Genomic DNA, 22,271 nt, shown 5'->3' with positions numbered 1-22,271 from the left:
TCAAATAAGATAAGATCACCAAAAACAAACAAAAATTACGACCATGAGAATTCAAGGCATAAATTATTATAAAGAAAAAAACCTACTTAATAATGGTGACTGAAGTTACCAGTTTTAATGGTTTTTATAAATAATAATAATAATAATATAAAAGAGTAGAGTTACTGTTAACCCATAGGTTTCCAACAGCAACCTCCACGTAGTGGAGGAAAACACATAGTCTTTGAGTACGCAATATTATTGTCATTATAATGTATATCAATTTTGCTATAATATGCATTCCATCGTGATAAATATAAAAAATTTTGTTACACAATACACTATCTCGATTGTTAGGCTACGCGTAAAGAAGTATGACCCATATAAGTTTATATACCGATAGAATAAATGTATAGTGGATATAATGTTCTTCTATTGCGCTTGTAGTTCATGTTTTGTCCATACATATCGCTGAAGTCATACACGCTTCGAGTAAAAAGTGATAAACAGACTTAAGGTGCGTATCCACTTGTATATCTTTATATCGTATCACCTTTGCATATCATTATTACGTATTATCATTATGTGTTTACCGTACAAAAACTAAGAATACGACCTATCCTTTGCCCGTCCACATTAATACGTAACAATGATAAGATATGAGGATACGCAACAAGTGGATACACTTTAAACGTCTGTTTCAAATATTATTTTATGTTCAATCTAAATATATATTTAAAAAGCAAGTAATGTGTACAGACTTTTAATCAAAAATTAATTATTAATTGTTAAATAGTGAATACAGAAAAGATCAATAAACATGTATGAACCGTTGTATATTGATACCACTGTAACGTGTCCTTACAACGAAAACCATCGAATTGCTAGATCACGTATTCAAAGACATATCGTCAAATGCGAAAAGGTAAAAAACTCAGAACTAAATAAATCCTATAATTTTTAAATAATTTGTTTTTATTTCTGGTAGAATTATCCTAATGATTATAAAATGATCTGTCCGTATAATGCGACACATCGTTTATTTAAACATGAAATGATGGAACACATTATTACATGCCCAATGCGGAAACTGATTGATCCTGAATTATATCAACGTAAATATTTCATAAAATTATTTTTTTATATATTAACTTATTCTTATTTCTTAGTAAAAATTAATTAAAAATTATTTCAAATATAACTGTTTTGTCATACTTGAAATAATTTTCGTTCACGTCAAGGAACTGGAAATCGTGCATTGTTGAAGAATAAATTACAATGTGATATAACAAGTTTGATTGATTGTAACGAAAGTTGGGACAAAGAACTTGATTCTAATTCAATATCTCATATAAGAAAAAATCTTCATTTTGATATAAGGTAATTTTATGTATATATGTAAAAAATACTACAACAATAATATATATATTTATATTATTGAAAGTAGATTATTAGCATTGCATAATAAGCTTATTCTATTGTATATACACATGATATATAATATATATATATATATATATATATGTTTTAAATAATAGAAAATGTAACACAGAAAATTACAAGGATTTGAGACGCCCACGTGGATTTTCAGAAGTTATGTTAATTGATGTGGACGAAGAAACAAATGTTGAAGATATGGAATCAATAACAAGTTCAATGGGAATGGGAAGAGGAAAAATCAGTGCAAATAAAAATTATTTAATACAAAAAATTGGGCTAGGAAGAGGAAAGATTGTGCACTAAAAATTCTATTTTAAAGTACCTGGAAATATATAGAAGATATGTATAGTAGAACATCTCATATCCATATTAACAGAAAGACAAAAATAGTTAGATAAGAGAAGAATTTTTAGATAATAGAACAAAAACTTTTTTCTTATATTGAACTTTATTTATTCAAATAGAAGTCAACATATTTGGTACTTTATTTCAATATTTAAAGAGCCGAAATGACAGTTTAGATAACAGAATTTTCAGATAATAAAATGTCTAGATATTAGAGTGTTTGAATAATGGAAACTCTACATATATACGACATAAACAGAAAACAGAAACAAAAATATTTTATATCAGTTATTTTATATAACCTTTTTTTCATTAAATTTAACATTAATAAAACTCATTTATAACATTCAAACTACATATATTGTTTATACATAAGTATACTTATATATTTTTATTTTTATAAAAGAAAATAAAAACAGTTATAACATAAATGAATTTTTCATATATTCTTATGCACTAAAAAGATAATATAAAAATGTTTAATTATGACATTATTATCACACATAGTTTCAAATATTTACTTTGCTAAGGTGCTATCATCTTTAATACCAATCTGCATTGATTGTGCAAAAAATTAAAAAGAGATACTGGAAATAAATATTGTCTCTTTACAATTGTCATTTTATATAAGTTGAAAATGATAAATTGCTTCATCTGATATATATTTGTAACACACGCTTATTATTATTGGATAATAAGTAATCGTTTCTTTCTTACTTCATTTAGATATTTCTTTTGCATAAATCATGTTTATTTTCTCTCATATTGTACATCGATTCTATTATTTACAAATAACATCATAAGCAACTTTCCTGAAGATGGAAAGATATTCAGTACCTGATTACATTACAGAAGACATAAAAAATGTCATTACAAATATTAGTATCTATGGGTAAATTGTTTTTTTAAGCTATTTACAAGTCGTGTAATATAATGGGATATTTTTCCAACAATGCTTAATTATCAATTAATGCTTTTGTCATGTACAGACATTTGATTTAATTTATAAAATATAGTAATGTAATTATAATATTTCAATATAGGTTTATCATAACTTCCAATTCAGGAATTTTAATACATGATGATGATGATGATGATAATGATAATATAATGATAATAGTAATAATAATAGTAATAGTAATAATAATAATAATAATAATAATGATGATGATGATGATGATGATGATGATGATGATGATGATGATGATGATGATGATGATGATGATGATGATGATGATGATGGTGGTGGTGGTGGTGGTGGTGGTGGTGGTGGTGGTGATGATGATGATGATGATGATGAACAGAAGTACAGCATGTGTTATATACACCTTCTGTTCTAAATTATTATACTTTTATTTCTTAATACTACAAATGTAAAACTAAATGTTATGTTGAAGCATGTAAATTTTCATACATAAAGGTAGTATTAATTTATATTTAACATTAAATTATTTGCTCGACTTTGAATGATTGGTATATAAACAGTGCAGAAGTTATGTAACTATTTTTTATAATAAATATAAAATTTAATATAAATCGGTCTTAATAGCATGAGAATTTATTCAATGATACTTATCAATAACCCAATGTTATCTATATTTTTCATGAAATACTTTTTTTTTTTGAATTTGTTATACTTCATATTTACAATAATGACAAGATTATCTCATTATAAAAGAACAATCAGCATCTGGCACTATGGAAGTACAATGTATAATACTTAAAAATGATATAAAATAAATGCAGCTATGAAAAAGAAAAAGTTTCAAATGATATTACAGAATAAAACAAAAATACATATTAGAATTTTCCAACCATTCTGGAACATGGAATTTAATGTTGCATAATATTCTCTCTTCTTCCGCATTTTCTTTGGAATGTGTAGCGCTACAGTTTTTTTAATATTAATAGAATAGTGAAGATAATAATTCACAAAAGATGCATTGTCTATCTTATAATATTTATATAGAAAAAACATAGATTTTTATAATTGTGCAGTTGTAAATGAATAATATATGATTTACACGTATGCTATCTTCCAAATCACTTTAAAAAATTTAAGATTACTATTCAACAAGAAAAACAGTTTAGAAATTAAGATTAGGAAAAATGGTGTATATATTAAGAATACTCTTTCTCTCTTTTTCACTTTTACATAATGCTTAATAATAATTGTGTTTAATATCGATGATTGAAAAATCATACACCCATAACCATTGTAGACAATATTAGCCATTTGCTCATAAATTGCTGTATTCAAATAAGAGATTCTTTGTCAATAAATTCTCCTGAAATCTCTAATTACAAATTCTATGTATAAATTCCATCTTAAATAACATCGTTTTACTTCCAAAAATTAGATTAATCAATGTTTGTGATACATGCCAATACTTCTAATTCATAATTTTTAAAATAGCATATTCAGTATAATATGCAATTACAACTTTGAAACATTCTTTATCCGCAGCCATCTACATCAAGAAACATACAAAGGAAGGAAAAGTATACTTTTTGAGTAACATTTAATTTTGGACACTAGCATTTAGCCAGTATTTATATACATGTTCCTAGAATATGTTTAGAGGAATAGAGGCAGTTTCCTAGCTGCAGTCTGTTTTATATTTATTGTATAAAAACTGTAAATTTATTGAGAGCAACAGTTGCACAGTAGCGAGATCATTGCACTAATGCACTTCTACCACATCAGATTGATACGTCCATTAACTGATAAATAGTACCATGTTGTATCAATACAATCTATGTGGTACGGTGATGTTGATATAAAAAGGTTCTGGTAGTTAGCACCTTTTAAATATTTGTTGGTTTTTTCTTCTGTTGTTTCCATATAGATATCCTTTCTTTTAATTCAACCACTGTAAATATTTCAAATTCTAAGTAAAAAAGTAGATTTTTTAAATTTTTTATTTATTTTTGCAATTAATTTGTCCGTGATATTAGTTAAAATAATATATAAATAATCAAAATATATACTTATATATTTCAAATATATTTAGAATATTACTGAATTTTATATAAAATTATTTTTACTGCATGAAATAATAAATTTAGTAAAATCTCTTTTTATACTCTTTAATTGTTACATTTAAAATAGAAATATAATAAAATAATTTTAGTACGAATAATATTGAGTACTTATGTAAATAAAAATACAAGAAAGAGTACAAGAGACTTACTTGGTGTAAGCATATCCTCGCTAAGTGGTTGACGGCTGAAAGGATCTGTTGCACTATTCAATAAATGTCTTATAATAACTGCTTTGTCCATAACAATACCAGATGGAAGCTTAACAGGATCTTCCATAAGAGTATCCATTAGAGGATCTCGAAATTCTTCTGGCGCATCGCCATAATCTTCATCACGTGCACGATTATCTCTTGCGATCACTGTTGCTCGTTCTGCGAGCGCTATAAACCTCTCAATCTCTGTAGTTGTTTTTATTGCAGACTTTTGTAATCTATTTGCAGCGTCAGTAAATAGTTCTTTGCAAAATGATCGCTGTAATTGTAAATACATATTTTCATGAAATAGATTTGTGTTAAATAAAATGTTAAATAAAATATATTAAATAAAAGAAATAAATAAATAAAGAAAATAAAAAAAAGAAAAAGAAGAAGCTGCTTTAGTATTGTTATTTCTTGATAATATGATACTTGTTTTACTTACCTCGTCGCTAGCTAAAGCAGCTGCAAAATTATCACAGTCAAGATGTAAATATATATCAACCAACTGACTTAATAACGTCCGTGGTTCCCACCCATATTTTTGTGGTTTTCTCACTTTTAAATTTTTACACTTAGGTCCACACAATTGTTGTAAATTAAAATTTAACATGGCACACAATCTTCCAACTAATTCTGGACGCAAAAATGGTTCTGTGATATCAACAGTTAAATAATGAAACATGGCAACTGTTTCTTTAGCTAACGTTAAATAAGATCTAGCTTGTCGTTCGTCTGCTGCTAATTGTCTTCTTCGTGATTGTTGTTGTTCTTCAGAAAGAGCAGACCATGTATTGAGATCAGACATCAGTTCTTGAACTTCATGAATACGTTTTAAAGATTCTAAACTTTCATCAAGTAGAAAAGTTGTGTCATTCATCAACATGTTAATGAATTTAACAAATTGATTGCCATTATTGCTTTCATTCACAATAGACGCCCGATGTACTGGACTATCCCACATTGATTTTAGAATTAAACTAATGTGATAACGAATAGAGAATTTATCGTAAAACTCTGAGCTGGAACCAGTTGTTTCAACATCAGTGTAGAACTTCATAAGATAAGACGCTAAAAGCGTCTTAGATATGGGATGTGCCATGACTTGATCATGGAGTGTTTCTGTTCTACCCTATTGGAGATATTATTTATTAATATCATTAATTTGCATCGATTAAAAATCATTACTATTTATGCTTACTTGAACACTAGGATTGATTACAAATAAAACCTCAATAATTTTTGCAATCAAATATGGATTGCGTATACAATGTGGTGTACATACTACCACAAGTAGCCATGTAATCAATGAATTATCCATATTATTTGCTATTACTGTTGGACAGAATCTATAATAGAGAATATATATGTTATTATGTAGGCAAAACAACCTATATTTGATTTATTAAAATCATATATACAACTTACTGAAGAGTAAATAATAAAAACTCTGCAATATCTTCCACATACCACTCTGGTAGAGCTGTAAATCTATGTGGAATTTCTTGTGATAAAGGAAGTTCAGGAAGTGGACTACCAGGTAAGCTCTGTGTCAAAAGACTAAGTAAAATTTCAGCAACAGAAATATAAAAATGCAAACATCTCCTTAGAAGCACAGGATCAATCAAACCAGCATCTGCACATGATTTGGATTTACCAAGACGTTTTAATTGCTGTTTCCACCGCTTTACTAATTCTTTATTGTGTCCTGCAAATGGAGCATCTTTCCATTGAGGTTCAGATGCTTGTAGTTCGTCGAGCATTTTCTGCAAATCACGCAGAGCTCTTAATTTTCTTTGATACTTTTGTAAAGCTGGTAACAATGCTATATGATGACAGTGTAACGTAAGAAACCAACATTGTGTTGGAAATTTAGCTTCAACCCACTTATGTTTTCTTTCTAATTCTTTTAGCCATTCTGTAACTTCTTGAGAAGTAAGTTTCAGTCTTGTGTCATTTTTTATTTCAACAAAGCTAGAAGGATGAAATGGATACAAAGGATCAATTGTATCCAATTTGATTTTAACTGAGAGCATTTGTAATACTGAGAGTAAGTTTAACATAAATCCATCTCCAGCAAGTGAAAACTCTTCAGTTTGTATTTGGGCACGCTTTTCGTTGTGGTGTAGTAATGCTGCTAAATATGCTAACATAGCATCGCGGCAATTACTATTTGCGAGTATCGCATGAAGCATTTTGTGGAGAGAAGTTCTTGTGCTTTCTAACTCTTGCTGTAATGTCAAATTCATTGATTTATCGGTAAATGGATTTCCACTAAAGAATTTTTCAGCCACCTTAGGTTGATCTTCAGCGAACACAGAGATTGAAAGAAATGGTCCAAGAAATGAAGTCCTTGTAAGTTCTCTTCCTGCAGCATTTGTCATTACATCAGGTAAAAATTGTGCTTGATGAGTGATTAGACGACATATTGGACGTATATTGCCGTTAGGTCCACAACGGATCTCTATCAGTTCTTCTAGTGCTTCTATAGGTCTTCGATGTGTATTACCAACCAGACTAGCTTGTTGCATAGAAAGATAGAGACCTTGTAGCAAAGGAGTGAAAATTTTGCTGAAGATACTGGAGTTCATATGCGTTCTAGCTACGAGTTCGTGCAAATAACCGCGAGGCAAGCTCTGCGAGAGCATAGGATGAAGAAGTGGCGTGACATAAATAGGTATGACAGAAGTTTGAGAAATTCCTATAAGACCTTGTAAAACAAGACTCGAGTATTGAACACATTGAGCTCGCAGAGTAGATAGTACATCAGAAAGTGGTGGTATACTTGATCGCTGTTAACATAAAAGTAATCAAATATACATGATATGCATTAAACACTATGATTATGATTTACAAATAAATATGAATGAAAGAGATAAAAGTTCAGTATCTAATGATTCACTTATATATTAAATATTTATACCTTGGGATGATTACGTTCCTCTATTGCGACTCGTGAATATGAATCTAATAAATAAATAAGACTTTTAGGCTGCAATGATTTACTTCCAGCAGGTAATGGTAATGTTGGTAATTGATAAGATGGTACAGTCATTACTGGACTCAACAAAGGGCTTGCTTGGCTGTTTGGACTATCTTCACGGTCGGATGACATTTCTGAAGTAATTTCTTTTAGTGGATCTTCTCCTCTTGAAAACATATATAAAACTTCCATAATAGCTTGATTGATAATGTCTGTGACATCAGTTAATTTGTGAATGAGTGCATATGCTGCCATTTCTGGTAAAAGTATTGTTCCTTCTAGTGATTCTTTCCATGATACACACAATACTCGTGATATAACAATATGAATTTGATCAGTGGTCACTTCTGTGCTAGAACTTGTTGTCTAAGAAATACCAATAAAAATCAGTTAATTTAATTTAAGTATATAAAAACTTCTATATAATAAATGCTTACACGTGAACGTGGCACTTGTTCTTTTCTATCCGATTCTTCAACTTCCATATTTTCAATGCCAGAGTCAACATCTACACCAGAGGTATTACATTGTTTCTCACTAGTTTCTTCAACTTCCATTGGAATTTCTTGATTATGAAATTGTTGTTGTATAGCTGGAGACATTATAGATCCTGCAAATGCTTTTGATGGACCTGGTGTACTTGGAGAGATCGCACTTGTATTGTTACTAGAGTTGGTAGTTGAACAATTGTTGTCTAAACCCACTAACCGTGCTAATCGCCTCCTCCTCATCTAAAATATATCGTTAATATAAAAATAAAACCTATTATGTACTAACGTAATCATAAAATAATCATATAAAATAGACAATGTACATGTGCAAAATAAAAGGAAATTAAAAATGATATATCAAAAAAACTATCAATAGTTTTTTAAATATTTCACTAAAATTTTTTAAAGTTACAAAAGACTAAGTAATAAAACTACTAATTAAACTGATAATACTATACAAATATTTGTTCTATATATTTATTTTATTTATTGTCTTATGTATCACTTTACATTAACAATATAAAACCTGTAATTTATATTGTATTTATCGTTATGCTGTTATTGACAAAAAAAAACAAACACTGAAACTAATATATCAATGTAATTTTAAAGTTTATATTATATTTGTGACAAGAAAATTGTTATCAACACTTTTATAAAAAATAATAGATATACTAAATGATATTGTTAATTTTTTCTTAAATATATGTTATTATAGAGGCATATTATATATTAAATGTTTACGCTTCAAAAGATAATATTAGAATACTAAAGCTAAGAACAATACATGCATTCGAATATATATTTGACAACTGTATTACTTAAAGAAAAATCATCTCATAATACTTTATCTACAGAGATACATACTCGTAGAAAAATTGGAAACAAAGAATCTCCAGAATTATTAATTGCATACAATGCAGTTTATAGTTTCAGCATTACTTGATTGTAAGCACTGTAACAAACTACATCAGTAAATAAATAAAATATAAACTATGCAATGTTTTAGAATTATAAATAATAATAAAAATGTATATATTGAGTGAAAGAACAAAAAATAGTTTTGTATATCAAAAAGTAGAAAAAAAGATATTTAAAAAATAAATCTTTTATATAAAAAAAAAAGGAGAAGAAAAAGAAAAACGAAAATAGTTTCCAAGTCCATTATATTTTTACAATATTTCCAAGACCATTGTTTCCTCAATGAGCAAGACAAAGAAATCAAAGAATACATATGATAAAAAATATTTCGTTCAATATTTCAAAATTATTATTGCTTTATTATTATATTTATTATACTTTGTTATATTTAAGAAATGATAATATTAAAAATAAAAATAATTGTAAAACCGATATACGTATGTGATATACATCTAGCGTGTAAACGTACGATGTAAACCTATATACATATTCATTGTTTGATCTGTCATTGTTCTAAACAGCATCGTACTTGAACATAGAAGCTTACATTTGCAACGTATTTGTTATATAATTATTTGATGTTTCGATCCTTTGATAAAACTTGAAATTTACGATTTGTCTAACAAATGGAATTTTTGAAATTAACTAACATTTGTGATACGTTAAAACGGATACGCCTGTCATAAGCCATCTAGTCATAAAATAAAAACAAAAAGAAAAGGAGAAAAATAAAAGAAAAAGATAACTTAAGAATGGCAACAACGATTGAATACGTTGAGTAACGATTAAGAATAAGAATATTAATACTTACTTCTTCTTGGCTTAACTCGCTCATGGCGATTTCTTTTTTTTTTTTTTTTGTATTTTTCTTTTTCGTATAAGGCAAATATTACACACTCACTCGCAATTTTACGTTAAGTATTATTAAGAACGTAGAAAAAAGATTCTGTTTAAGAATCGTGGTTAAGATATGTCAGAAATTTGGACAGTCACTCCACATCTGTTCGCGTTTGGACGTGAAAACAGCGATCACACGTCGAATCACGAGCAGTCACTGCCAAGCGGCTGTAGCCGCGTCGATTCTTCAAAACAGCTGAGCAACCAACAAACGGGACGCTCTCTTATACCAAAACATATAACTAAACAGTCACAAAAGCAGTTAACAATGTAGTACGTAATGCGAATAGTACGAATAAGTTTTTTTTTATTAACATTATTTGCACGCCGAATACAATTTCTATGATTTTTTATATCTATTTTTCTGCTGTTCTATTTTCTGTTGTTAAAATAATTGAAATTTTCTCATTTTACTTCAAAACTTCAAAAATTAAAAAATATAAGTATTCCAGTTACATGTTGACTTCTTCGATAACAAAGTCAACCAGGGGTCGCTAGTATCGTTATTGTATGATTTGAGAATGTCCCCTAAAATATCTTTCTTAAAATAATTTAAATATGAAACACTAGTAGCTACCTTCAGGTATATTATCTTCACCAACGTCCCCTAGGAGTCATTTTGTCAAAAGCTTTGACTATATATTATATAGTCAAAAATTACTGCAAGAAATTTCTTACATATATATAGTATCAGCAATATTGAAATTAGGTAATGTAGTTTTCTAGTGATCGAATATGTATATACGCAATATTCTATAAATCAAATATATCTATGTTTATTTTGCAATAGTTATTTTATATTTTTGTTTTATGTTAAGAACGACATATGAATGTAGTTGCCTAGTCTATTATTGTTACGTGTTGTTCTTGGATATGTACTACATTTTTTAAGGAATACTTTTTTGTAATTATCCGTACCACGTATAGCATAAAAATAATGATAAAGCGTAATATAAATTTTATACAAAACTAATACCAAAATATTTCTTTTTGACTAGAATATAAGAGACAAACTATTATCTCTTCTAAAATAATCTGTGGTAAACGGATGATGTCTGGGGATTGGAGGCGTGACTTGAGATAGAGTTATCAAATCACGGCAAAGATTCGTGAGAAAACATAAACGAATTTTCAAATCATACGACGACATAAGACTAGTTGTCAGTTTTACGTGCTTCACGTCTGTTACCTGGAAATAAGAATGGAGACATATGAAAGTGTTTTACTTGTTAAATCTGAAGTATTTGTATTTAAAATACCACCAAGGTCAACTAATAGAGGTTATCGGTAAGAAGAAATAATTTTGCCCAAGTATTCGATGTGACATATAACTGTCCTAATTTGATATGTTTTTAATGATTAAAATATATTTATTATTACATTAATTACTGTTGTTGTCATATATATTACAAAAAAGCTTTATTATGAAAATATTACAATTTTTATTTTATATTTCAACCATAAATTTAATAAAATAGTGATATGTTAAAGATTTACGTCTATTATGTGTGTCATATTAACATATTTGATTGCAATTCCACTATTTATTTTGTTTAAGAAATTACATACACATTGCTGAATACTCGTAAAATATATAATTTCAAAATAAAATGTATTATATACTACAAATGTAAAGTTACTTATATTATTCTAATAAATTAAATTTTTAAATTAACTTTGTATATGTGCACTATAGTTTTTCTTTTTAGTAATTCATCTTTTTCTATATATAGAGCAGCTGATTGGAATCTACAAGAACCTTCGTGGACAGGACGAATGAGATTAGTATCCCAAGGAGATGCTATTGCTATAAAGCTAGAAGATAAGATTACAGGTGAACTGTTTGCAAAATGTCCAATTGAACAATATCCTGGAATAGCAGTTGAACCAGTTACAGATTCTTCTAGATATTTTGTGTTAAGAATTCAGAATGACAATGGACGATCTGCTTTTATTGGAGTTGGTTTTTTAGACAGATCAGATAGTTTTGATTTAAATGTTGCTTTACAAGATCATTTTAAATGGCTTAAGAATCGTGATCAAATAGAAAAGGAGAAAGAAACACCAAAACAAGAATTAGATCTTCGATTTAAAGAAGGAGAAACTATTAAAATTAATATGAAGATAACTGTAAGAATTTTTAACTATCTTTTTATTTTAAAAAATCCTCTTTTTCCAGTTTTCTTTTATATTTAAAATAATGACAAATTTATATTTTGCTTAGAAAAAAGATGGCAGTGAAGTTGTATCCAAATCAAAACAACGACCTAATTTAGGAGTAGGTTTGCCACCTCCACCAGGTGGTGTAAAAATTGCTCCACCTCCTGCCAAAACTCCAACTTCGTCCCCAGCTCATAAATCAGTTCAAAATCCAAATCAAGCATCTACAGGTTCAGAATGGGGTGAGTTTGCTAGTGCATCCCAACAATCATCTGGACCTAGTACAACTGTAGCAAATTCCAGTTGGGTACAATTTTAATTTGATAACAAATATATCATCTTTGGTAGCATATGCTATCTTATACATGCATACATGTATAAGATTACATTTGCATGTGTTCTTAAATATATCTACATTGTTATCTTTTAAGAAATAGTTTAATGTTAATCAAGGATGCATCTATGTATGATGCATATATGAACTCTATATGATTCTGACATCAGTACTTAATATAATGATTATATAAGATTTTATTTTTTTTTATTACAACATAACATTAATCAAAAAACAAAAATCCTGTTGCTTGTTTTATTTAATTTTCAGTTTTATTTATATTTCATACTTTACTGTTATTAAATAAAACTTATCTCATAGATGCATTCTTTTCTGTAGTCCTTGAAAGAGTACAGGTGTGCACAATAAATATTGTGTCCAAGTCTCTGATGTTTGTATATAATATAAAAACTAAAGAGCCTAATATTTCAGTATGCCTTAAGCTTTGTGAGACATTATACTTCTAAAAATTACTTACGAGTCACACAAATTACGTTGTACATATGATTAGCTGTGCAGAATTTTTTAATATAGATCTTTCATCATATTATTAAGATTAATAAAATGTAAACATTATCATTTCTTTTAAAAATAGAATTGTGGTAAACATTCAGATGTATTATACTCTAAACTAACTTAATTTAAACTTGATAAAAATTGTGGGGTATGTACTTGTACAACAGGTACTTGTAAAGATGTAATGAAGTATTGAAAATAGTAATGCATTGTTCTCTAAAATTGATTCTAAATGTGTTGAAACAAAAATGTTTATTTTTGTTTATAAATGTCAAAAATAATTAAAAACCAGATATATGATAAATTTTCTCTTGTACATACTATTAATAGAATACAAATTTTTAGAAGTCTTTAAAAATGTTTAACAAGATTTAATTATATGTTTTAATACTATATGTATTATAATTGAATCATTGCCATTCCAGGATTTGCATTTTCTTTAATAGATTATTCTAGATGTATAGGATCAATGTGTATAATGAAGGTTTATTAATTTAATTAATGCAAAGATTGCCAACATGTACTATGGTGTATATTTTTATCTGTAGATATAATAAATCACATAACCACTAGTGCATTTAAATAACTATTACAAATCATATTATAAATAATGCTACAAAAATCATGTTATAACAGTTCAAAACTTGTTCCATTATGTTTCATGAATTTGAATTTGAATTGCATCAACAGCGTTTATTACGTGCAACATTGAGTCGCAAACTACGCATGGCCATTGCACGACTAAAATGGCGTTGAACTGGACGTTGTAGTTGTCCAGTAACCAAAGTGGAATCTTCGTCACATTCCACACTACTCAAAACAACTAACAATACACCTAGCACCTGATGTAAACATATATTACATAGTAAGTTATATTTCATTTTTTCAAGTTACTAAAAGCCTTATATACTATATTTAATATAAATACAAGTAAATCAATTATTAATTCAGTGCTTCTTAAACTAAAATTTAATCAAACTCTGTATATATCAGATTATGATTAAATTGCAAAACTAATTTTTTTTTCATTAACAGTTTAAATATTATTTTTAAATTAAATTTATAAACGGTTAAAACTTGCATCAATAAATATAATTTTTCATATACACATGAATTATTCTTCTTTTGTGAAAAAGAAAAAATATATATATATACACATAGATACATACACACACTCCAAAATTTGTAAAAAAAAGATCGAATATTCGATAATGTTTAAGAATCGCTGTATTAATATTCATTTTTAAAATTAAGAATACACCTTACTTTACATACCAAGCATATAATAATTAAAAGAGTGTAGATATGTATACTAGCAGCAGGCAATGATTCCACTTCTTTCAAAGCTTCTGCAGCATCAGAAAGATCAGGTTTTAATTCTAAAGCATGTCGTAAGTGGACAGCAGCTTCTTGGAAGTGACCATATGCCTAAAGAAATAGTATACGTTTACATTAGTAATTATAAAGTATTTTAGGAAGATATAATTATACATATATATATATAATTTCCAAATGCACAATAAACTATTTTCCAAAAAGGAAAAATGAAAAGATACTACAAAAAATTTAATTATAGGCCTATGTAAATGATATAAGATTAACCTTAAATATTTGTCCAAGTGTTAGGTATTGTTCCCAAGCATTACGATCTGGAGGCTGTAATTCTAAAGAACGCCTTGCTAAATAAGTTGCATCATCTAAATATTGCAAAACCAATAGTACTCTAGCTAAATTCAGTAACACTTCTGCATTATGTGGTGAAACTGCAAGAGCTCTTCGAAAACATTCAATTGATCTTTGTGCATCTCCTTTTATTCTCCAAAAATTCCCAATTTGATTATAAAGCTGAACAGATTTGGGTTTCTATAGAAAACAAAAGTAATGATAGCAAATGAATATATTTATGTTGAATGTCTATATAATAAAATAACACAATTAAATAAAATATACCTCTCGCTTTGCTTTTTTTAAACGTTTTTCTAATAAGTCAATATCAACATCTATAGCTTTACCATTATTCTTTTTAAACATGAGTGCAACATTAGGTTCTGGTACCAATGGATGCTTATTTCTATTTGCAACACCAATGAGATTGTCATAATATGTAAAATTAACTGGTTTTCCACAATCAAGAATTACATCTTCACATTGCTGATCAGGTGTACATATCACTTGCTCATTTGATACTTGTGACGATAGTGGAAATGGTTCCGTAGAATTTGGTGCATCCGTCAATGCATATGACATGAATCGTCTGCCAAGGGGACGAAAGTTAGGGCTCTTTTAACGCTGAAAGAACAGCAAGCCACACACAAACACTAACTACGGGAAGAAAAAAAAAATTACATCAGATACATTGTAATGCTTCTGCAATAAAAATATAGTGTTACGTAAACATTCATAGGATACCATATAACAAAAATTATAAATTTATATGTACATTCAAAAATTTGGTGCTATTGACTCATTATATTATAACAATATGTACATTAACATATATCGCAGATTTATTTTGCATTACTGTATAAACAAAAATTATGTATCTTTAACATTCATGAACTATAACATGGAAATTAAGTAAAATAAAGCAAAGCAAGATTAAATTTTATTCTCTTTTGTTACCTCCAATTTATCCCAGTTGTTAGTTAAAGTTAGTCGTTATGCAGAAAAAAGAGAAAATGAAAAATAGATAAATACACATAAAATGCATACAGACACAACTAAATAGAGCAATATAAAACGTACAGTGAAATAGGAATGAATTATAATAAAAATATTGAACGTATATTTGGAATAAAAATAAATTGAAATTTAATATATTTATGGTAATAATATTCTTGCATATAACTATTCTAATTGAATGAGAAATGTCTGACGATATGGGCATTAATAATATGCAAGGTCTTATTAAAGTTATATTCAATATATTGGATGCAATTAAAGAACATGCACATACAGATTCTTACCAATCATTTATTAATTATGAATATATTTTATATTCTTACCGATCTTGACTGCCTGAACCAAAACTTTTGCACTCGTGACAATAAACCTGTACTTTATCAAGCTTCTCTGATGCTGCTGTTTTACTCCAGCCTTGTCCATTGCCTATATTAATACTGCTGGCAAGAATATCGAAAATCGGATCATCTTCGATAGTGCTTACAAGATCTGTTGCTTTAACGACTTTATCAATGTTAAGCCTCCAAGAAGTTCTAGAATTTGTTAGATTTGCCTGAAGAACCAGGAGGCAAAATAAACAACCAAACATGCGCCCATCGAGCCATACATCATACATTTTCCTTTTACTTTTCTAATGATCGTTGAAGAAAATTAAGAAATGTAATCCGACAGGTAGTGATCTGTTAATGAAAAAGAAATTAATATTTCTTTACAGCACGTAGAAATTAGTAAAAATGCAGGAAACTACAAATGATCGCAAAGAAATTAAGGTATCGGTTGTTTAATCAACTATGCACCAACATGTCAGTATTGCAACCTAATGAAAACCAAAATTCAATACTCTCTTTTTATTGGCAGATTTACAATTATTTTTACAAATAAATCTGTTTATATATAGGTATATAATTCTAATTACGAATAAAAATATTATGAGCGAAAAGAAGAAAAATGGAAAAGACATTGTACTGTTATTACGGCATAGAATTATTGTGAAATTTACTTGGAAAGAAAAATGCACGGTATAAAATTTATAATGTTGACAATCTTGTATGTATGTAGTTATGAAGTTACAATGATTCCATACTAGTATTTATGTTAATATTTTTTCATTAATTAGAAGTCTACAAAATGAGAAACAAAACATGAATTTTATTATTGTTAGTTGATATTTAATATAATAAGACTCTAATATGACTTCTAAAACTGTATGCATTACTCAAGAAGGTCCAGCTAATGCTTTAGCTCTTAATAAAGATAACAGTCAGGTTGTCATAGCTGGACGTCATGGTAAGTTGCTCTCAATAATTCGTATTTATTTCTTTTATAATAATTGATTTTCTTTCAGTATTTAAAATATTTACACTACTGGAAGATAGATTTGAGGAATCTTGTAATTTGCGAGTTGGCAAAAATTTAAATTTGAATTTTTCTTGTAATGATGTTGCATGGAACCTTATTGATGGTATAATATTTAATGTGCTATGTTTTTTATTAACTAATAAATAATTTCTATGTCTTATATATGTAATGTTTAGTAAATAATGTTTAGTAAATTTTAAAGTATATCATATATAATATTAATCATTTCTTATATATGTGATATGATTTTATTGATAAGAATAATATAATATATGATTCTTATAATTTTAAGATCATATTCTGGCAACAGCTGCTACAAATGGTGCAGTAGTTGTATGGAATTTAAATAAATCTTCAAGATCAAAGCAAGAACATGTTTTCATTGATCATAAAAGAACTGTTAATAAAGTTAGTTTTCATATGACAGAACCTATGTGGCTAATATCCGGTTCACAGGATGGAACTATGAAATGCTTTGATTTACGTATAAAGGAAGCTACCAAGACATTTTATAGGTAAAATACAAATAATTTTACTTTATATATTTTTACTTTACATTTGACAGGGTTAGAAGAATATAATCTTTGATTTTATTATGAATAAACTTTATATTTCTAGTTTACAAAAACATATTTTATTAACAGAAATAAGTACAAGAAAGAAAATATGAATAAATTCTTACTAACTCTAGTCAGTGATAAATTGCAGCTATAGTAAAGCTTTGAAATCTTAGTAATACGGAGTCTGTACGAGATGTTCAATTTTGTCCTCATCAACCACACACTTTCGCTGCTGTTTCTGAAAATGGTCATGTTCAACAGTGGGATTTGCGGAAACATGATCGTTATTTTCAACATTTTACTGCACACAGTGGACCTATATTTGCTTGTGATTGGCATCCTGAAACTAACTGGCTAGCAACAGCATCTAGAGATAAAACTATAAAGGTTTTTCCTTTTATATAAAAATTAAATAAATTATATGGCAATTTTATAAAAAAAAAAATATCTCCTATTAGTATATATTAATTGATTATTTATATATTTATTTTCTGCTGTGCTAAAAGGTTTGGGATTTATCTGTAAAACCAAGTTGTGATTATACTATACACACAATAGCTTCAGTAGGAAGAATAAAATGGAGACCACAGAGAAAATATCATATAGCAAGTTGTGCTTTGGTTGTAGATTGTAGTATAAATGTATGGGACATTCAACGACCATATATTCCATTTGCTAGTTTTAATGAACATAAGGATGTTCCTACTGGTGTAGCATGGAGAGGAAATCCGCAATCGTTCCTGTCAACAAGCAGGGTAATATTAATTCTTTTTTTCTCTATATTTTATGATATAAGAAAATTATTCTGTTTATTTAGGATTGCACTTTATATCATCATATATTTAAGGATGCTATTAGACCAGCTAGTAAAGCGAATCCACAAGGCATTGCTTTAAGTCCCATCGGAGATATTGCTTATGCTTGCAAAGTAAATATAAATATGCCAACTACAGTAAAACAATTAACTAACATAATGAGGTTTGTATTTTATGATAGTTTATATTTTTTGTTATTTGTTAAAATTTATGATACATATATGTTTTTGCTTATAGAAAAACACCAGTAACAAATGATACATTTTGTATGGCTTCAAGTGTAATGCATAGATTTGTTGTAAATATACCGCGTGATCCAACTTGGTTTAAAATATGTGCTGAAGGTTACATACTTACTGGAAAATTGAAAGATATTTGTGATCATAATGCTGCTGTTGCTAGTAATGCAGGTAGAAATGATGTAAGCTTATTATTTATAATAAAAGTTGTGCAATTTATTTTAGTTTAGTTTAAATAATATATTAAATAATATATTAAAATTTGACTAAGCAGTAAGAATAATTTCAATAATAATATTTCTTTAGGTAAGCATTGTTTGGAATATAATAAAAACATTATATACAAATCCATTAGGTGCAATTTTAAAGACTCCACCAACTGTTTCCAAGGAGGACATAGTAAATACTCTAAATTTAGCACAAATGGTAAAAGTACCTGCTATTGACCAGTCAAATCCAGGTGGATTATATTATTTAATTGATAATTACAATTATTATTTCATAGAATTTATATGTTTATTTAATGAATCTAATTTCTATCTAATCATACAAACTTAATTAAAAATCAAATTTAACTCTTTTGGGTTGATAGTTAATTAGATAAACACATGTATCCCATTAGTCGGAATTATTTATATTTGCACAATGAGTGGTGTATACTCAATCTTTGTCTGGAAACCTTTATTCTAAGGATTTGAAGTCTATCTTTGTTTATATTTCATATGTACAGCATGTACAAATGCAGTGCAATAAGAAAAACTGCGTAAAGTTCGTTTTTTAAATAGTAATTGGTAAAAGTGCTGTATTGGGATTACTTAGTACATAACCATAACGATAAAAATGCCTTTCCCGGAATTATCTCAATATATGATCTGATGATAATAATAAAGATGCTTTATCACGAATATCCTGGACTTCGATGGAAAGGAGTTTACATATCATCATGTATTTTTAATACAAGTATAAATGCTATTAGATATTACATTTTAAACATATTTTATAATCTGTTTAAGGACATGAAAATGATCTAAAATCTTTACAAGGAGAAGCACCTACTAGTGCAACGAGCGGTGGTGACGATGAAACTGAAACTGATGATACACCAGAAAATCTAAACTTCATAAGTAGCATATTACCTAGGTAATCCTTAATTGATAATACTAATAATGTGAGAGACTGAAACTTGTCGATACACCATGTTTTTGGTGTAGCTATACATCCTAAAAGAAACAAAGTTACAGGAAGTCCTTTATGGGACATAAAGGTCAACCTAAAGGAGATTTTCTATTTGGCGATAGTGAATTTGAACCAATTAGTACAGACTATAGTTCTGGATATATGCAAAATATGATAAATGATGATAGTGACTGGACTTTGCCTAAGGAAGCATTTCCTTTACGGCATGAAATAAAAGATCGATCTCCGCCACCAGAACAGTTTCCTAATCATTCCCCAGATATCAATGATGATTCTGTTTCTGTAATGGTTGATGATCAGCCATGTCAATTAATAGTAACAGCTATACCTAAACCATTATTCTGGGATCCTACACATTTGATTGAAGAAGCACTAAAACATCATGCAGCACTTAGGGATATTCAAACTTCAGCATCTGTTCTTATCGCTTTGGGTGAAAAAAGAAAAGGTCTAAATATCGAAATACCAATTCAGGAACATTGGTTATTAGAATACATAGACTTATTGGGAAGGTTTAAACTTTGGAATGTGACTACACAGGTTTATAATATAAATAAATTTAGTATCTTTTTTATGAAGCATATTAACAAACTTGTTAATCCGTACTATTATTTTATAGATAATACAGTTGGCATGGATTCCATCTATTGCACAACTAAATCAACAATCAACAACTATACATGCATGCTGTTTAGCATGCACAAAACCTTTACAAAGAGCAGCATGGTTGTGTGATCGTTGTCATACATCGAAACACGCTCTTTGTTCTATTTGTCATCAGGTAATACATTTCATAATGTTTCAAAGACTGATAACATTATGTTTTGATAACTGTGTATTCGTTAAAAATGATTATTATTTTAATGTAGATTGTCCGTGGACTATATGCATGGTGCCAAGGTTGCACACATGGAGGACATGTAATACATTTAAAGGAATGGTTTCGTTGTAATCGTCAATGTCCTACTGGTTGTGGTCATGTTTGTGAATATATTTAAATGTCATAACCAGGGATTAAGGTATCAAATGTAATAATAAAGAGTATGTAAAAGTAAGGCAATATATTATACACAATATTGGCATGAATACACGTTCTTGTGCATAAATTTTTAAACAATTAACTATTAATGGTCAAAAATAAATAACAAAGATTGTATAATTCTTTATCATGTACATGAGAGAATGATGTGATTTTATTTTTTTTATCATACAAAATAATTTAATGAATAAAATGTTTTAACTACATATAAATATATCCAGTAATTTCTCTTTACGATATGGATTTTCATTGGCAGGAATTAATTTCATGTAACATAGCATAAAAATTTTGTTCTCATTATTTTCTTACAATTCCGCATAATTATCTCTATCGTAAAAACATTAATATATCTATTTATTATCTCTAAAAGCATATAGCTCATGGAGGTAGCTCCTCCTTAGGACTCACCAATTGCTTTGTAGACAGGATCATGATATTATCTTCCAACTTCATGCGTTGTTCAATCTGTCGTTGATGTTGTAAGGTACATTAAAATCAAATTTCTTTATGTAAATTTAATGACATTTTGACATTGATCTTTTTATAAAAATGAGATGTATTATTTGCAAAATTCTGTAACTTGTATATTATTTGAAATATATACTTCTTATAAGAAAGATAGTAGAACCAGTTAGTCTATGCAGTACAATAAATCTTATATAATGTGGAACTTGATCATCTTTATATTGAAATTAAATTAACAATTTCTTTATGTTAAAATAATTTCATCGCGTATAGATAGAATAAAATAATGGAAAAATAGCAACCCATTGTTATTTAAATATTACATTATCTAGTGTGACATCATTTGTATTTTTTACCCTTTTCTTATCTAATTATAATTATAAAATTAAAGACAAGTATAATCTATGTTTTAAATTTCATGTGTATTATGATATTGATACGAAGTAAGTGCTTAAAGCATTATTAATGAATGGAAAACTGTAAAAGTTATAAAAATTAATATTTATGTATGACCTTGTACGTCTATGTAAACACGTAAGCTTTTTTATGGAAAATTAGGTTAAAAATTTGAAAACAAGAAGAGTGCAGCGGATACATCGGTTTTGTTTTA

General features: G+C 28.0%; 5 protein-coding genes across 11 annotated transcripts; 3 read left to right on the top strand and 2 right to left on the bottom strand.

Annotated features, from left to right (window-relative positions):
* The first annotated feature begins 399 nt into the window (after positions 1-399).
* Positions 400-2,241, top strand: LOC118447511 (uncharacterized). Of its 3 annotated transcripts, none has more exons than XM_085658979.1 (5): positions 400-496; positions 776-904; positions 968-1,094; positions 1,221-1,359; positions 1,518-2,241. In XM_085658979.1, exons 2-5 carry the CDS (start codon positions 800-802, stop codon positions 1,720-1,722), a joined length of 576 nt encoding a protein of 191 aa, XP_085515105.1. In that variant the 5' UTR covers positions 400-496; positions 776-799; the 3' UTR covers positions 1,723-2,241. The 3 variants fall into 3 exon arrangements, with proteins under 3 accessions (XP_085515105.1, XP_035735431.1, XP_035735421.1); XM_035879538.2 differs by lacking the exon at positions 400-496 and adding an exon at positions 503-672 and having other exon boundaries at positions 1,518-2,239; XM_035879528.2 differs by lacking the exon at positions 400-496 and having other exon boundaries at positions 503-904; positions 1,518-2,237.
* Positions 2,242-2,345: 104 nt separating this feature from the next.
* Positions 2,346-10,671, bottom strand: Ube4B (Ubiquitination factor E4B). Of its 2 annotated transcripts, none has more exons than XM_085658976.1 (8): positions 9,345-9,433; positions 8,424-8,717; positions 7,927-8,352; positions 6,432-7,795; positions 6,205-6,352; positions 5,449-6,135; positions 4,959-5,280; positions 2,346-4,637 (listed from the first exon to the last, which is right to left on the bottom strand). In XM_085658976.1, exons 2-8 carry the CDS (start codon positions 8,715-8,717, stop codon positions 4,573-4,575), a joined length of 3,306 nt encoding a protein of 1,101 aa, XP_085515102.1. In that variant the 5' UTR covers positions 9,345-9,433; the 3' UTR covers positions 2,346-4,572. The 2 variants fall into 2 exon arrangements, with proteins under 2 accessions (XP_085515102.1, XP_035735409.1); XM_035879516.2 differs by lacking the exon at positions 9,345-9,433 and adding an exon at positions 10,210-10,671 and having other exon boundaries at positions 2,347-4,637.
* Positions 10,672-11,064: 393 nt separating this feature from the next.
* Positions 11,065-13,749, top strand: LOC118451091 (NECAP-like protein CG9132). The gene is made up of 4 exons (XM_035887256.2): positions 11,065-11,199; positions 11,294-11,582; positions 12,029-12,425; positions 12,520-13,749. The coding sequence occupies exons 2-4, from the start codon at positions 11,497-11,499 to the stop codon at positions 12,772-12,774; spliced, it is 738 nt and encodes a 245-aa protein (XP_035743149.1). The 5' UTR covers positions 11,065-11,199; positions 11,294-11,496; the 3' UTR covers positions 12,775-13,749.
* A 96-nt stretch (positions 13,750-13,845) lies between these two features.
* Positions 13,846-16,810, bottom strand: LOC118451088 (uncharacterized). Its single transcript, XM_035887248.2, has 5 exons — positions 16,311-16,810; positions 15,256-15,559; positions 14,908-15,168; positions 14,581-14,733; positions 13,846-14,147 (listed from the first exon to the last, which is right to left on the bottom strand). The coding sequence occupies exons 1-5, from the start codon at positions 16,601-16,603 to the stop codon at positions 13,989-13,991; spliced, it is 1,170 nt and encodes a 389-aa protein (XP_035743141.1). The 5' UTR covers positions 16,604-16,810; the 3' UTR covers positions 13,846-13,988.
* Positions 16,811-17,045: 235 nt separating this feature from the next.
* Positions 17,046-21,865, top strand: Wdr24 (WD repeat domain 24). Of its 4 annotated transcripts, none has more exons than XM_035887242.2 (12): positions 17,046-17,274; positions 17,333-17,449; positions 17,639-17,861; positions 18,080-18,293; positions 18,413-18,661; positions 18,724-18,884; positions 18,959-19,142; positions 19,267-19,420; positions 19,974-20,100; positions 20,196-20,697; positions 20,777-20,938; positions 21,027-21,857. In XM_035887242.2, exons 1-12 carry the CDS (start codon positions 17,178-17,180, stop codon positions 21,153-21,155), a joined length of 2,319 nt encoding a protein of 772 aa, XP_035743135.1. In that variant the 5' UTR covers positions 17,046-17,177; the 3' UTR covers positions 21,156-21,857. The 4 variants fall into 4 exon arrangements, with proteins under 4 accessions (XP_035743135.1, XP_035743137.1, XP_085515104.1 ...); XM_035887244.2 differs by having other exon boundaries at positions 17,105-17,274; positions 20,202-20,697; positions 21,027-21,858; XM_085658978.1 differs by lacking the exon at positions 19,267-19,420 and having other exon boundaries at positions 17,105-17,274; positions 18,959-19,131; positions 20,202-20,697; positions 21,027-21,865.
* Positions 21,866-22,271: the final 406 nt, after the last annotated feature.

The sequence above is a fragment of the Vespa mandarinia genome, chromosome 8, assembly GCF_050613455.1.
Source record: "Vespa mandarinia isolate Hongniang chromosome 8, ASM5061345v1, whole genome shotgun sequence".
Taxonomy (NCBI): Eukaryota; Metazoa; Arthropoda; class Insecta; order Hymenoptera; family Vespidae; genus Vespa; species Vespa mandarinia.
The sequence above is the reverse complement of the archived record's forward strand: the minus strand, read 5'-3'. Positions and strand labels throughout refer to the sequence as shown.